General features: G+C 40.0%; 1 protein-coding gene and 1 pseudogene across 1 annotated transcript in view; both read right to left on the minus strand.

Annotated features, from left to right (window-relative positions):
• dst (dystonin) overlaps positions 1–17,919 on the minus strand; it is a 241,730-nt gene that overhangs the window by 90,444 nt on the left and 133,367 nt on the right. Inside the window, exons 36-43 of the mRNA XM_077230331.1 lie at positions 9,968–10,105; positions 7,584–7,672; positions 7,310–7,418; positions 2,194–6,726; positions 1,952–2,095; positions 1,524–1,739; positions 1,290–1,439; positions 906–1,139 (exon numbers count right to left, since the gene is read on the minus strand). Coding sequence (XP_077086446.1) covers positions 906–1,139; positions 1,290–1,439; positions 1,524–1,739; positions 1,952–2,095; positions 2,194–6,726; positions 7,310–7,418; positions 7,584–7,672; positions 9,968–10,105 — 5,613 coding nt within the window. The remainder of the gene's footprint in view (positions 1–905; positions 1,140–1,289; positions 1,440–1,523; positions 1,740–1,951; positions 2,096–2,193; positions 6,727–7,309; positions 7,419–7,583; positions 7,673–9,967; positions 10,106–17,919) is intronic.
• LOC143738282 (uncharacterized) lies at positions 10,420–17,852 on the minus strand (annotated as a pseudogene).

Below are 17,919 nucleotides of genomic sequence, written 5' to 3' on the forward strand. Positions count from 1 at the left end.
CCACAGAGAAAAACCACAGCATCAAAGCAAACACAGAGCATTTAACAATTAGCAGTGACTGAGTATGCTGTAAACATGCCAGCCATTCAAAGAGAATTTGGCAATGGTAAAGAAATGTAGGTTAGTGCTGCCTTTACTGCCAGAAAGCATATCCACATATAATGAAGTTTAGGTCCATTGGTAATAAGAGCTGAAAAGGTTCAGGCAGCCTGAAAAATGCAAACGGGATCAGAAGAAGGTAAGTTGGTGGCAGTGATCAAGCCATGGCTTTTCTGTGTTGTAAATAGAACAAATACATTTTGATTAAAATCTGCAACATATTGAGCAACACACACACACACACACACACACACACACACACACACACACACACACACACACACACACACACACACACACAATGCATTCATGAATTGTCTTGAAAATGTCATAATAAAACTCTTTTGAAAGACCCCATGAAAAAAATGGGGGGGGGGGGGGGGCTTATTGGGGGGCTAAACTTTACAGTACAACAAAAATAACTAAAAACATTCATTACTTATCTAAAAGGGTGTATCCACGTTTTGGTCCAAAAAATGAAATAATCTATGTAAAATGGCTCTAGCATAGCAAGTAGCAGGTCAGAGTTCATAGCATGAACTAAACACTATCTTTATTTTACAAGAATGGCAAATTATTGAAAATGTCCTATACCAATTTCTTGTTTCAACAGGAAATATATTGACGCAGGAAAGAAAACTGCACACAAGCCACTTTTGGGGGTCCCTCGGGTTAATAGGGCAATGAGTTTCCTAACACTTCACATCAAAATACACCACACATCAAAGCAACAACTTTTAGAAGCATCTCCATCCATTGTCATGTGATCAGGTAAATGTCAACGGTCAAAATGATCTCTCTCAAACCTGCTGCTGACTCTCATCCTCACGGATCTCCAAGTGGACCTCCAGAGCTTGTCTCTGAGTGAACACTTTGTCCATGAGCTCTTTAAAAGATCTCTGGGTAGTGCTGAGAGCCCTCAGAAGGTGTCTGCTGTGAGCAGGACTCAGGAACTGAGCATGCTCAGAAATGAAGTTTTGGATATCAAAAGCAGCATCTTCCAGGAGCTGTCGGGTTCCTGACAAGTCCTTCTCTGTGTCCTGAATCAGGAACAATAAAGAACACGAAGTAAAACTGTTCAGATAATGACTTAATTTGATGTGGAAGCTAAATAGCAGAACATAATGTCACACTGTATAGAAACACTTGTATTTTGGGTGACTTTATTATTACGTTCCAAGACAACTTACCTTGCTTTGCTGAATCTTGATCTTAATTCTTTCTGTGTCATCAGTATCCATGATATCAAGCTTAGACACCATAGCAGATTCATCTTGTATACAAGCTGATACCTTATCAAGAGAGCTTAGCAAATCCTGATATGAGCTTTCCAAATGGCTCTGTAACCCATATATGGAAAAGTGTAAGATAATATAATTTGCATTATTCTATATTTACTCTTGCTTTCACAAGCCTTCACTAACCTTCACTGTGTCAATGGCTAGTAGAATAGCATTACTTCGCTCAGCTGACAAGTAGCAAACATCTCTGTAAGCATTCTGTATATCTACATAGACTGCAGCCAAATCTTGGTGGATTTGCATGGGAATGTGTTCATCAGCAGAGTTCAGAAGTTGTTCTGCTACGCTCAAATCTGCTGTTAGCATGTCAGGGAGAGCAGAAATCTGTGTTTCCAGAGACTAGAAACAGAGTGTGTGGAAGTAGTTGAGGTACAAAAGAAAGGAAGACTGACAGAATAAAAGGTATAAGCAATGGGCTACCGTAGAGATATTAGGTAGAAAGAAACCACTGGTCGAATATTAGTAAAAAGCAGGAGTATCTGGGAAATGCGGGTCATGACAATTTCAGTGAAGTGAAGAGAGAGCCTTTTTATTTTGTATAAGTGACAAACCTGAACTTCCTCAAACTGACAATGCAATCCCTCAATGTCTTCTGCTAAGGGATCGGTCTGCAAATGAGTTCTTATATCTTCAAGAGTATCGCAATGATCCTGAAGTCTCCCAACACATTCCAAGTAATTCTGTGTGGAATATCTCTGCAAAAAGTACATCATTATACTTACACCTTTATCTAAAGATACAAAACATGCACCTGGAAGATGCAGAGTTGATAATGCTTAGTAGCAATACTCACTCTCGGTTTGACTTCTGTTTGCTCTATGTTTGGACCATCTGCCACAGGGACCTGGTAGTTAGAGTTGGTTGCCTGAAAGACATCATCTGCCGCAGCATCATCTGTGGTTGAGATCTTGCTTTTAGCGTCCATGCTTTCATCTCTCAGGACAGTGTCTCCCAAAAAACTGCCAAGCTCCCCACCCACATCCTCAAGCATTCCTTGATCTCTACTTGTGGAGATCCCCTGAATCATCTCCAGTATATCAGTCTGACACTTTGATCCATCATTACTCTCATCAGATGGAAAATTCTGAACTTCTCTCCAATCAAGTCCTTCATGTGTTTTCAAATCCAAGAGGATATCTGGATCACTAATTCCCTCGTTTGAGGTGGGATGATTGGCTGGAAAGGATCCAGAGGGGCGCCGAATAATTTCAATAATGCTATTAATGGCTTGGCATTTTTGTTTTTGAGTTTCCTCCACACTTGCTCCATCTATCTTCATTTGGATCAACTCATTTAAAAAATCACTGCTTCCCATTGATTTTGGAGCACTTTCATCTTTGGCCCTTGGCATTTGAGGTAAATGAAGGTTATCTTGGAGTGCAGCTTCAGCAACCACTGTATCTCTACCTTGAGACTGTTTGAAGATCTCACTATTCTGATCAAGCATGACTCTGACAGAAGGACTTGGATTTTGGGGGTCAGTCTGCAATTCATTGGATTTTGTGAACATCTCATCTGAACAATGACCTGAAGTTGACTTTAAAGTTTCTATCAAGTCCTTTACATGTTTATCATTGTCACTAAAGTCGGAATCAGCTGATCTGGTTATTGCAGTGTCCTTTGAGGCTACTTCATAGCAAAACTTGCTTTGCTCGCTTGGGTGTTGTATGTTATGTGTACCTCCGCTTGAATCATCTTGACTAGAGTTAATAGTTATTTCAAGAGGTAATGGCTTGGAATTTACTGTTGATTCAGCTAAATCCTTCAAGTTGAGTTGAAGTGTGTTCTCTGATCCTTTGAAACCTATAGCGTTTTCAAGGTCACCATTCTGTTCTACATTACAGTCAATACTGCTTTCTGTACAGATCACTCTCGGCTCAGGTGTTGTTATTGGTGCATTTCTAAACATTTCTGACATGTCCTCACAACTAACCAACACATTTACTCTGTTCTCTGTGCAAAACGCTTCTGGATCCTCATCAGAATGCTCATGATCTGGATTCCCATTTATATTATTGGAGTATTTAGCTTCATATGACGCATTGGTCTGAAATGATATTTCCTCTTTCTCATTTAGCAAATTTTGAGCTAGTATGCGGTGACCATCAGTACTTAAATTCACCTCTGTTGCAGTCTCCATTGGTGACGGGACACTTGCTCCACATAAAGACAAGGCTGGCTGTGCTTCTGCAAGTGTTTTAACTTGTGCAACATCTTTTACCATTGGTAGCAAAGTTTTCAAGCTCTCAGAGAGCCCTTTGTCAAAATATGTGTTTGTTATTGCAGACTCCACATTGGACCTGTTGAATTCCTGTTCAGGATTAAGTACACTCTCTGATTTTCTTTCATCAGAGCAGACATCACTTTGTGACAGACATGATATCCCATAGTCACTCTGTACAGGGCTAACAACTTGACTTGCTATAGTCTCAAGATATGCCCCCTCCCTGACACACGATGAAAGACTTCCAGGTTCACAAGAAACATCAACAACAAAAGTGTCAACATTGTTATTTAGCCTTTTTGATTCATTTCCTTCCAAAGTGAAAATATTTTTTCTTTCATCTGTAGTGCTCATCTCATTGTTAGTCTCCATAGTCTTGAAATTGACACATTCCTCATTACTATCCTCCCCTATTCCATGAGTCTCAGATACATCATCATACACATTAGCTTTTGTAGAAATAGCTTTAGATGGAATGTCACAAATGGCGGGTAACCGAAGATCCTGACTACTGCTCACATCAGATATGTCTGTATATACCTGCATGGCTTTATCTGATCTTGAGCTTATTTGGTCTCTTTTTGCTGACTCAAGCGCATTAATGTCTACCCTTCCGTCTTGCTGTGAATGTTGCATTCTCTCAGCCTCATTCTCATCCAACATTCCTGTCTGGAGGGCATCATTTACACTGAGCACACACTTTGCCTCTGGATCAATGATGGCCTTGCTGATTGCCTCTGAACAGAGAACACTTCTGCTAATATCATCAGTAATCAGACCCGTCTCTAAAGTATCACAAACGCTAATGGTTTTTCCAACTGCTGCATCATAGAAACCACCCAAAAGGTTCTGTTTTTCCATGATCTGTAGTGCTACCTTACTTGAGATGCAGCCTTTGTTGACAGAAGTGTTTAAAACTGACAATGAAGCACTTTCGTTATCTTTCAAACCATCCCCTTTAGGCTGCAATGCAAGTACTTCTAAGACAGTCTCTTCATCAATAAGGCCTTTATTGAGAGCACCTTGAAGGTCATACCGTTTTCCAGAGGTGACATCTAAAATCCCACCTTCCTCTACTTGTGCCCTAAGAAGATGGATGGCATAATCTCTCTCAACTTTGTCATCCCAAACATCCTCTGTATGTGGGAATTCAGAGGGTATATCTGTATAGTTGGTTGTTTCACTGGCTTTCAAATGTTTTTCTTGGCCTTTAACATCATCATCACATTCATAATTCGCTACTATCGAGCACAAACTTGTGGCAGTTGCTGCTATAGAAAAGGCTGTATGTGGTAACTCCATTGTTTTTGACATGTTGCTTTTGTCTGCTTTGCACTTCTCTGTCCATGAACATGCAGAAACCTCAGGCAGTTTGTTCATATCAATTATAGTCACATGTTCATTACTGCCTAGGAAACGATCACAATTCTGATTAGTTGCTAAGGTGTTTACATCATATTCAAAGGGTAGAGTAGGTTCTAGGTAACTGTGTAATACTTTCACATTCACTACTTCATGTTCTTCTTCTGTTGTGATTTCCAAAGGTCCACAAATTTGCAATTCTCCCAACACATCATAATCAGCTTCCAGACAATCATTGTCAGTGTTAGAAATCCAGCTGTTCAGTGGAGACTCATGCAAATCTTCAGAAATATTTTTTATATGAAGGCCGCTAATGTCATCTGCACATTCTGATTCTGAGGCTTCAAAGAGTAATTTAGCCATTTTATTTAACTGGTGATCAAAGATCAACAGCCTTTGGCCTGACATTGGATCCATATAGCTATTCAACATGAGGTAGGAAATAAATAACTGTTTCACTTCAGAGAGAGATGGTGCATCTGTGCTGTTTTTGTCACTCATTTCTTCACCGGATGTACAAGATCCTTCCATTTGTAGCTCCCGCATTACCAGCCATGATGAAAACCTGTTATTCAGTTCATCTATATCAGGAAAAACATCTGGGATTTCTATTGTCTTCAACAACTCTTTTGTAAATGTCTCAATCAAGTTATTCTCCACTGCAGAGTCAACATCAACTACCTCAGAGGTTTCAGGTACGTACAAGGCTGTTATGTTTTGCCGGTTATGCAGCAGTTCAGATGCAAGTTTTTCTGTGATTATATTTTGCTCAAGAGAGGTGGAGAAAGAGAGGATTTCACCAGCGTTAGGCCAAAGGAGACCCATGAATGTTTTCTGTCTCTCCAGAACTAACAACGCACTGCTCGAGCTTATTAAGTCACACTGGACAGCCTCGTCGACTGTAAGTCTCACCCCACTGCAAGGATTAACAATGCCACCATTTTGGGTCTGATGGCTCAATATATCACTCGCAGTGTCCTGATCAATCAGACCCTCAGATAAGGCCTCCTCAACAGTCAGCTTTTGGCCGGAGTTGGGTTCAACTATGCCTCCTGCAAACAACTGGGTGCTCAGCAACCGAAGCATGGTCTCTCTATCAATGACGCCCTCGTGCATAGCTTTCATAACATTAATCTCTCTCCCAGATATAGTTCCATCTTTTCCACATTTCACTGGAAGCAGACGAAGTCTTGTCGGCTCATGAATCACGCTCCTCTTCACAAGCTGAATAAGTGTGACTCTCTCTGCAGTGTTGGGGTCAATAAAGTCCTTCCAAGTGTCCTTTCTCTCTGACATCTGGATAAAGAGTGAGTCGGGTATCAGGCCAAGTTGAAAAGCCCTTTCCAGATGTAGGATATCACCCATGTATCGTAACCCTCCAGTCGCTAGCTGGATTTCAATTATCTTAATAGCTGTTTGCATAGAAATAGCCCCATTTTCAAGGGCTGCTATAACTGGCAATGGTTCTAAAGCAAACTGGGGATCCTGAACACATTTTTTAGCTTTATTCAAGTCTTGCAGTTGCTTGAACATTGTGTCATCCACAAGTTCGTGCTTGAATGCATCCTCCAAGTCTAAACACAAGTGCTGCTCAGGCCAAACGAGTCCATTGGTTATAAGTTGAGCCTCTAGAAGACCAAGTCCTGTGTTCTGGTCAATGAGGCCATTGTTCACCGAGCAACACACAGACATGACAGCTCCACTTTCAACATCCAGAATCCCTTCAATGACCTGCAGTGCCTGGTAAGAGATAAAAGAAATCAATATGTTTCCGAAAGTATGTTCAAACATAATCATAAATAATTCTAATAACAATATTGGTTATAAATACCATCAAACATACTCACCCATCAATCAAGTCTATGGATTGTACTAGCTCATGTGCAACAGTGCAAGTCATCAGAAAGAGAAATGGGACGCAATAAAAGCTTACATGCATCTGTGAAAAGAACTCTCAGTATTTTGTAGAACAACACAGTTAGAGAAAACACGCAGAGCATTGTGTTATTATGTGTGTGGTGAACCTCATGTAGACAGGGAAAAGAATATCCTGCTGTGAAGAAAGTGAGACTGGCTGACATGCAAGGTATGTTTACAGCATACTCAGTTTACCTGGAGTTTTAAAACACACACAAAAAAGTATTTTTGCCCTCTTTGCAGTAGTGGCATTAAAAAGTTAGAGTGGCTAAGGATTTTGGAAACTGTCTTACCATGCTACATATTTCAAGCTGTCAAAACAAATATTAGTCATGCAGTTGGAGAGAGAGTTTACACTGCACACAATAATCACCATATATAATCACCAATTGGCAGAATCTCTCACCTGATCAGCTGAAGACGTTGAATCTGCACACTGTTGCGAGAGCTCGCTATAGGCCTGATCAAGAGATTTTAGCTGCTCTTTTGCCTCTTGCTTTTCTTCTTCTGTCATTCTAGTAAAAGAAAACATTTTACAAAAAAATCCTTTTGTGAAAGCACATGAAATTGAGAAAATAGATTCAACAAAACAAACAAGTGCATGCAATAAACAATGCTATTTTTAGTGCTATTGGAAGACAATTCATTCTCAGTGAAGCCCTGTCTAGATTATAACATACTTGTCACTGTGTTTGGTTAGCATCAGCTGGGTTGTTTTCAATGCTTCTCCAATTTGTTCCTTCGTCGTCACCAACTCCTCCATTGACACCTATAATATCACATTAATAATGCACAGTATGCATTAAATTAGTTGCACTTTGAAAGCCACTTCATCCAATATCTACTGTAGGCTATTCAAACATCTGAAATCAGATTCATGTTTTTTAAGCAACCTCTAGCCATATAATTTGCAGAAAAATTGAGGATATGCCACTATTAGAGTTCCATGATTTAATTTTATAATGAGGTTCAAAAGTTTGAGACCACACTTGAAAACCTGGGATTCAAAATCTAAATTAACACAGTAAATAAACAATGTTTCGGGATTTTTAACATGTTAAAAAAAAAGATATCATCATTTCCATGCATTCATTCTTTTATCCTCTGTAGGATGCTGGAGCCCATACCACACACACCTACGGACAATTTAGTGTCTCCAGTTCATCTACAGTGCTTGGATTGTGGAGGAAATCGGAGCATGAAACCCATGCAAACACATGGAGAACATGCACACTTCACGGATAGAAGCATATGCTAAATGCATAAATGTAAATGTAATCATTTATAGATATTGTGACACTGACCATGTGTACTTTGTATAAAATGTATTGCTCCTACTGAAGCACAACATTCTCTAAATATCATTCGCAAATCATGCTGGTGTAACGGTGTGGTATTCTCAGGAACAGGCTGAAGACTCAGAAGATGAAATCCAAATTACACTTTAATAATAAGAATCATGTAACATGGAAACTCACATTAACACAACAGTGTAGGCATTATGGTAACCAGACAAGGAGTTTCAGGAGAAGGAACAACTTAAGTAGTGAATACAACGAGGATAATTACTAAACACAGCTGACGCACATGAACTAATAATGACGGTAACCAAGGAGATGGATGAGTAGTGGGAAACTGAACAAAGAAACATGTGACAGATGAAAACATACTGAATCCTTGTTTACATGAAGGGAAGACGCAGATATTTCCCTGCGGTTTGGCCTCTCATTTACACGCCACTACACATTTTATCACAAAAAAACTATTATTTCTAAAAACTCCGGCCAAAGTGGAGATTTCTGATATGGTTATGTGCTGCCGTGTCAACTGGGAGAAACAGGGCTTTAGGTTCCCAAACGTCACATTATGCGCCTGAAAATGCTTAACGTCATGTGAGCGCCCAGTTTGGCATAGTTATGATGGCTCTCGACAGCGTATTTATGCAGGTTGATGTAAATGACAACTTTTTTGAAAATTATGTTGTGTGCACAATGTTATTATTGAAAACGGACGGGGGGAAATATTCGTTTCTCTAAATACCCGGCTATGTGTAAATGTGGCCTGAAAGTCCATGAACAAAACTAAACTGAACCTGACAGCTGGATATCACGAGCAACGTATTTTACACAAACCTGTGGAGTCCATGTCAGCTTGTGTGTATGCTGTTATTAAAGCAAATACAGAATGCGAGATACAGGAATTTTTCACAATTGGTCTCAGACTTTTGGATCCCACTGTATTTTTAAAGACATTTTGCCATGTTTATATAAACATCAAGGTTGAGTAATCAATCTTTTGTTTGGAGAAGTATATAGTCTGCCATCAGGGATGTGACATCGTAGATGGATGAATGGTAATTTTGACACAACTTTCTAACTTGGGAAACAATTTATTTTAAATGGCATGTAAATTGTTCTCTACTCTTGGTCAATCAACAGCACAATTACCACCTAAATTACTTGGCTCTGACAACCAGGAGGCACTCCAAAATGAGTGGTGTGCAAGATTGTGTTTGATGAAGTGTAGAGATATAGCAACATCAGTAGTGCAGAGAATTTTATAACCACCATATAATGCTGTGATTTAAGCCCCAGTGTAATTTGAAAAGTGTATCACACTGTACATGCACAGTATGTTGTTAATGTGGATGATGGAGCTTATGGATACATTTTCATTGGATTATTATTGTTGCCCCTTGAGTAAAAGGGGACATGACCTCATGGCTGGTCCAGATGTAATATGACAAAATTGTGATTATGGTGATTTCACAATTTGAATTGAAAGGGTTTATACATTAAAGGGTAAATATTTTATGTGAAATGTGGGTGGATAATAAAGCAAGCAACACGTATGTGAACATCAAACATATGAAGAGATACAAAATAATAATCTTTATTCAAAAAACAATGTAATTGTGTTTTGATGTTTTTGACACATTAGCGAAGTTTGGAAAATTCAGCTCCCTATAATGTTCACCACGTTGACAAGATGCTGACATTAAAACAGCAACAGATAGACCTGTTAAAAACGATGAAAAAACAATGGGATAGTTTGACTTGTTTACCTGGGGTTTACTAGTGCTCTCAGTGCTGGGTTTACCATCACTTTGAGCTTTTCCATCTTTGTTCAGATTCGCTTTCATACTGGACAATAACTTGTTAACTTTATCGCCATGTTCTTTCTTCTCGTCCTCAACAGACCTCTAAAATCATTGGAAAGAAATTGTAGGGTGGATTAGAAAACAATTTAGAACATTCATTATTAGCTCAAAAAGAATCAGTGTTTGAATACAATACTGTATACTGTACAGAAAGGAATGAGCAGGTCTATTTCGCTCCCAGCCATTTTACATGGAAGCATGCTTGGCAATAAATTAAAAATGCCACAAAAAAAGAGAAAAAAATGGATCACATAATATATGAGACATTTTTAAACAATATCTTACAGTAGAAAAAAAATCCCATATTTTAAAGAATCCCATTTTCACCATTATGTTTTTTACAGGATAAAAAATATATATTCTTCTATATTAGATAATGCACCACCACAAAGGGTTGCGAATATACTAGCAGCCAATACATTTTTCTGCCATTTACTAAACATTCACCAAAAAATGGCCTGATTTTAGAAGTCCAGTAGCACATCAGAAGTGCTGATAGGTCCAGAAGTACTGGAAAGATGAAGTATTGCCAGTATTATGGGGCTTTGTTACTTCAAGAAGGACAAACCCAGTGTGGCTGTCAAAGACACTCTTTTCTAGAGCTTCCTTGAAAGACATTTTTCGCTTGGTTTTGGGGCAAGTGATACATTTCAAATGGGACTTGTCATGTTGAAGATGTGCAGCCGTGGCTTTGTCGATCAAGCAATTCTGTATGGCATCCTCCAATGAGACTCTCTCTTGGCTCTCTGGGTTGATGAGCCCACCTGTTGCCAGTTGAAACTCAAGACACCTCACTGCAACATCCTTTGGGAAAAGGTTCTCTTGCATTGCCTGAGCCACAGTCAAAGTCTTTCCATTTTGAGGGTGAATGATACCATAGTAGGCTTGCTCACATTGCTGGATCTGTCTGGCAAAACCTTCATCCAAGAGTCCTCTATGTTGTGCTTCTGTAATCAGAACCCTTTCACCAGATGCTGGATCACAGATGCCTCCAGTGCAAGCCTGGGCTTCTAGCAACCTCAGTGCGGTGAGTCGGTCCACATGGTTCTGCTGGTGCCCTTTGAAAACCGGGAGTCGTTTCTTCAAAGAAACATCCCAGAGTCCTGCAACAGGACCGTTTGAAACTTTAAAGACAACTCTTCTGGAAATCAAAAGATCAGCAAACTCTGAAATGCTGAGCTGACCACTCCGGTAGCTATTGAGCTCTTCCATTTGGAGAATTTTCAGACTAAGAGCATTTTCAATGCAAAGCTGCCGCCCAGTCTTATGGTCTGTTAGGATGTGTAAAAGATTCCTACTTGAGTCCATGATTGTTATCTCTTGCCATTCACTCTCTTGTCGTGAGAGAAACAGGTAAGTTCTCTTGTCAATGTGACCGGCCTTATATGCTTCATAGGCTGACATTTTCGCACCATTAGAAGTGTTGATGACCGATATTCTGTGTTTGCTGGAAGGTGAGAGGGTGAAGAGATGTTGGTCACCAAAAGGAAGAAGATATACTCCACCATTGACATCATATACACAGATTCGGAGCAGTTCGCTGTAGTATGTCTTCTGCCCTGTTTCTGGGAAGTGAAAATCTTTTGGGTTACTGACTGGGTCATAGAGACTTTGAAGGGTGGTTTGATTTATGAGCCCCTGCTCTAGTGCACAATCCATGGGTACTCTACTTCCAATCAATGGATGAATCAAACCTCCAGTCGCAATTTGAGTTTCCATTATCGCTTTCCCTCTATGTCTATCTAGAATCCTCTCCTTCATAGCCTGAAACACTGATAGAATCTTCCCAGCATGAGTATAGCCACTGACTGCTTTGTAAGCATCACTTATTTTGTCTTTGAGATCCTCCGTAATGATATCTTTCTCAAAAGCATCTGAAGGAGAGTAACCTTCACCTGTCATAGGATCAATAATGTATCCTGTGGCAGCTTGCGCTTCCAAAAACTCAATGGCATAGGTTTTAGATATTAATCCTCCTGCAACAGCATCGAGGAAGGACAACTTTTTCTTGCTAGAGTCCATATAAACACCTGCAATTGAGGACGGTTTACCAACAAATTGAGCAAGTGATGCTTCTATCTCCTCCATAGTGATGAGGCCTGTTTGCAACTTGAGTGCAATTTCCTGAGTAATTATATTAAATTTTATTAACTTTTTAATACTTATCCGTCCTCTGAGACCTTGAATTTTATGGGAAGAAGACTCCATTTTTAGCCCTTTCGGTTTACTTGCAATAGGCGAGTCAGAAGCAAGATCCATGGAGGACTCAGAATCATTGATATTGAATGTAACAGTCTGGCTTTTACCAGACCTGCCTTTATCAATCGAGCTTTTCCGGAGTATAGGGTCAGTGATGTCACTCTTACTGTTAACAACCATCACTTGATTTGTGTGTATTTCAAATGCATTCAAATTCTGGAGTGAAACCGAATTTCCTGTTTTCTCGGTAGCATATTCCAGAGTTCCCTCGTTGATTACTTGCATTTTCGTTTGCTTGACCTTTTGTAGCTCCTCCAGCACTTTTTCCTTTTCCAGTGTTGCTATCTGCAAGCATGAGATCATTTATGCAATTAGAGCATGGACTAAGTTTCTATCTACTATATTCTCAGATCTTGACAAATATGAAACTGAACCTAAATTGAAATCCAGACTCTATGATGATGATACCGTACATATACATTACATTTTATTATATTTCATTATATATTACATTAAATTTATATATTTACATATTCATAAATATTTATATAAGATTTCAGGTGAAGTGTTTGATTTCTGCACTAATAGAACTGCAATATAGCTTCCTCTCCACCTCATCTTCTACAGCTTTTATTCACAAAAGTGAGGACTATTTGCCTTGTGCAATTATTGCACTATTACTGTCTGGGGTATATAGGTGGTCAACAGAATTTAAATTAATAGAATTTATAGTGATCGCGGCAACAATCATTTTTTAAATGATGATCAAATTCTGGAGAAAAACAGGGAGGTCAACTATCAAATGACCTATGGTACTTTCAAACTTGATGCACACTTGATGTCAGAATTTAGTTTATTTGGATAATGTGAACACTGTTTTTAGAACTCGGATGCACACCTGTAACCCATGACTGAGTCCACCTAAAAAGGTGGTCAGGGGTACTTTGATACGTTTTGCTGCTGATATGAATGCAATTGTCCTAAATCATTGAAGGGAAATGCTATTGATGATGTATGATTGGTCGAATTGTGTCAATGTGTGCTCGCTCACTTTGACAAGTAGGATTGATGCACTGCAAGTAGAGAGATAAGCCAAGAGATAGAACAAAGTATAAGGCCCTGTTTACACTAGTTCAACCCTCGAAAACTGAGACGTTTGGAAACACTGAAGTCCCTGTTTTAGTTTAAGGCCCTGTTTACACGAGAACACTTGCGAGTGAAAACTTAAAAATATTTGATCAGATGTGCCTTTCGTTTACACGGCAACGGTGTTTTTGCGGCTTAAAAACGCAAAAAAGTGAAACCACCCTCCAGAGTGGAAAACTTAAAAACACTCCACTGTCGCGTTCCTGTCTAAAGGGTAAAAACGCAAATCTGCTTACGGTGGCTCTCGTCACGTACGCGTTCACGTCACAGGCATGTGCCAGTAAAGGAAAATAACAACCAACATGGATTATTTCCATACGTCAGACCTTCAGGTTGCCCTAGGAGCTCTGATAAAAAGTCTTTTTGCTGTTCCCTTAGCCATGTTTCGATTTCGCGATACTAGGGAGAGAAGTAGAAGGAAGTTTGTACGCAGGCACGCAGACTTGGTGTTGTTGTGTGGCAGTGCTCCACATTGCCACCTAGCCGCCTGGAGTGCGTACTACATCGAATTTCACACACTTTTTAAAAAGTGATAACGCAACACCACTTTTGCGTTTTCTCTTCAGATCGTTTCCGTGTAAACATAGCCTAAATCTCCGGGGTTGAGTTTCACTGTAGACAGACCGAAATGGAGACTTTTGAATATGAAGGCGCGGCTCCCCACATTCACTCTCTGATTGGGTCTTGTGGATCATTGTAAATCCTCCTCAGATTCATCATATGACCATTACACTACTGGAACACGACAATAATAGACCAGAGAGTCTCTCTCAGCGCGCTCTGTAAAAGACCAGGCTTGGCGACTGTGTAAACAATAACATGGAGACGGAACTTCAAGCTTTGCTGACTTTGTTGTCCTATTTAGCAGCCATTGTGCAGTTAAGCTCTGCACTGTATAATACTGCAGCTGCCTACATGTGCAAGAGGCAAGCTATTATTAAAGTAATCGGCAACAATCGGTAACTGCTACACTTGTACGTGCATGCCCAGTGAGCATGAATGGTCGTAACATATTTTTTTCGGTCGTGTAGTGTGGGCCGAGATCTTTCCTGAAAAGCAGCGGAAACGCCATATGGACGAGGGATATTTTCATTTTCAAAATGCCATGTTAAAACAATAAGACACTAGTGTAAACAGGGCATAAATGTGAGGTGAGTAAACCTTTCTATTTTACTGCCTTGTCCCGCATTGTCGTTACTTAACAACAATGGTAAAAAACTGCCACTTTGTTGATGCAGGATCATCCCACAAAATACAAGGGTGAATAGAATACAGGAGGAGCAATTGACTAAGCAATGGAACCAAGTAAGAAAAATAACCTTTACTTATAGTTGTATCTCCACATTGTTTAAACACAAAGAAATGACACACTTCACCTTTTAATGAAAGTTTTACAAAACTGTGAATGCACCTGAAGTCGTACCTCAAAGCCGATTTTCATTTTCTTTAGTTCCTCCTCCAGGTTCTGTTTCGCTTCTTTGTACGACGCAACAATTTTCTGAGTCAGCTGAAATTCAGTCTTCAGCTTTGCCAGCTCTTCGTCTTTGGCACACTGATGATTGGCCTGACCAAGTGACTCCAATTCTTTTAGATGCTTCTGCTCAGAATTAACTGCTACCTCAAGCTTCAGATTCTTCTCCTGTAGAGACTTCATGTCCTGGATGTATGAGACAATCTGTTCTTTTAGAGATTTTCCTTCTCTTTCCGAGTTGTTCAATTTCTGCTCAGACTGTGCCAACATTTGCTTTAACCTTGATATCTCGTTTGAGCTGTCTTTGTGAATATTGTCAAGTTGAAAAATACTAGATTTTACCCTGATTTTATCAGTTTCCAACTCAGAAATCTTTGATTTTGCTTTGAGAAGTTCAAGGTCAAGAATACCCCTCTGTCTGTCAGATTCGTCTAACTGTGTGCGTACATTGCAGAGGTGTTGTTCAGCCTCTTGTTTGGCTTTTGTTGCATTAGCAATTAATGCCTTCAGCTTCTCCACTTCTTGAGACAGGTGCTTGTTGTCTCTCTCTGCAGTTTCCACAGTATGCGAGTGCACCGTTGATTTCCTCTCATGCTCCAATTTTAAGCGTGATTCTTGCAGCGAAAGCTTCTGCTCCATTTCAGCCTGCACTATCTTCAGTTGAGTCTCATAACCTTTCTTTTGTAAGTCGAGTTTAACTTTGAGATCATCAAGCATCTTTTTACAGTTGTCCACTTGTTCGCCAAGCTTTTGTGACCTCAACTCAGCAGCTGCTGTTTGATTTTGCTTCTGCTTAAGCTCTTCACTGGTTTGTCTCAACTTCTGCTTCAGTTCTGATGTTTGGAGAGTTAAACTTGTAATTTTGTCTTCTGCAGTATTCCTATCCTTTTGAAAAGTGACTAGCTCTTGTTTTAAATTCAGTACAGATTTATCTGCGCTTGAGCTCATTTCCCGCATAACAGAACTTTTCCTTTGGAGTTCAGCCTCAAATTCTTTGAGTTTGGACTGGCTTAACCTGTTTTCTTCAGTCACCCGATGTAGCTCATCTTTTGTTCTTTTTAGAGTGGTACTAAGATTATCATATTCACATTTTAAAACCTGTAACTTCTGGTCAGTGGTTTGCTTATCCCTCTGAAGAGATGAAATCTCCAGTTTCAGGCTTACTGTGGCTTTTTCTGAACTTCCACTGATCCTGCTAATTGTCTGCTTACATTTCAAAAGCTCATTTTCAAGTTCTCGTACCTTTGTCATGCTCTTCTTACCTTCAGATGACTCCCTTTGAGATTCTCCCATGGATTTTTTCAATGCCATGTTTAGGTTATTTATTTCGACTTTATGTTCCTGAACCTTCTGATTAGCCAGATTCCTCTCAGTGGTTATGGAACTCAGCTCTGCTTTGAGATTTGAAATATCTTTTTCATAGTTGGTGATGGTCAATGTGAGAGACGTGATCTTCTGCTGTAGCTCGGTTGTCTTTTTGGCTTCTTCGTTGTAATCTTTAAGTTTGATTTGAAGCTCATGAGATACCTGTGTTTTATTCAGAAGTTCCTCTTCAAATATTTTTACCTGAGATTTTGCACTTTCTGCCTGGGATCTGAGTATATTGATTTGCTGTTCCTTACTGTCAATCTCAATGGATGCTCTATCCAGTTCTGCTTTCACATTTTTAATGGAACGCTCAGTGTCCATGTTAATCTTCTTGAGTTCTTCTACTTTCTTAGTAAGCTGCGTCACATGCAAGGAACTTTTCTGAAGCTCTAATTCAAGGTTTTTGATTTTGAGTTGAGCTTCCTTCTCTGTTCTTGTCTTCATATTGAGCTCTTCTTTGGCTCTCTGCAGTTGCTCCTTCAAAACCTCTGCCTCACCTTTCAGGGATTTAATCTTTTGGTCAGCATGTGATTTGTCTTGCTGGATTGACTCAATACTTACCTTAAGATGTCGGGTATCACTTTCCAATAACTGATTCTTTCTATTAAGTTCATTGACCTTGAATGTCATCTGCTCTACTTCAGTCTGTTTGGAAGACAACTCATCTTCCATGCACCTAAACCTATGAGCACTCTCCTGTTCCAAGGAGGTCCGCTGTAGAAGTTTCCCTTGGTTGACCTTGAGTTGGTCCTTTATGCCATCAACCTCTGTCTTCTGGAACAGCACTCTCTGCTCCAGAGCCGATTTGTCCCTTTGGAGAGACTTGATTTGTTCCTGATATACATAGACAGACTTTTTCAGTTCAGAAAATTCTTGTCTTAATTCTTCTGCTTTCAGTCTCATGTTGGACCTATCTGCATCCATTTCCACTTGAAGCTTCTTCAGCCTGTTGTTTGCCTCATCTAAGAGCTCTTTGAAACGTTGGGCTTTCTCCTCAGCCACAGTTTTGTGTACAACGAATGAGTTTAATTCAGACTTCAAGGTCTTGATCTCAGTCTCAGCTCGTTTCTTGCCCATAATGAGCTCTTCCATTTTGCGTTGCAGGACATCTGCCTCAGATTCAGAATGGATTATCGAAGAACCAGTTGTAAAAGTGGACAGTTGTGCACCTTCTATGGAGAAACCCAACAAGGATTCACCTTGCTTCATTCTGACTTCTGACTTGTGTGCCAGATCCATTTCCATGATTCTCACTTGGCTAAGGAGCTCTGCCTCTGTATCTTCCTTAGCCCTCAGTTCTCGCTCTAACGTACGACTGTGCTCCTCCAGGCCCTGTACATCACTGTCCTTGCGACGTAAATGATCTTCCAGCTTCTTACGGGCTAATGTACTTTCCTCTATGCTCTTTTTAAGGTTGCGGAGGCTCACTTCCAGTGAGGCCTGTTTGGCCTCTGACTGCTGAACCTGTTGTCGAGCACGATTCAGCTCTTGCTCGATGGAACCTTTGCTTTTGATTAAACCTTCTAGTTCAACACGATATTTCTGGGCCTCATTCTCAGCCTTTGACCTCTGTAAGGTCAAGTCCTCAATTGACTTTTTATGCATCTCAAGGTCTGCTCCCAAGATGTCCAGCTGCTGTTGCCTGTTAGACAGTGATGCCTCGAGTTCCAGT

Source organism: Siphateles boraxobius, unplaced genomic scaffold, assembly GCF_051911475.1.
Source record: "Siphateles boraxobius isolate OS27281-9 unplaced genomic scaffold, OSU_SipBor_1 142, whole genome shotgun sequence".
Classification (NCBI taxonomy): domain Eukaryota; kingdom Metazoa; phylum Chordata; class Actinopteri; order Cypriniformes; family Leuciscidae; genus Siphateles; species Siphateles boraxobius.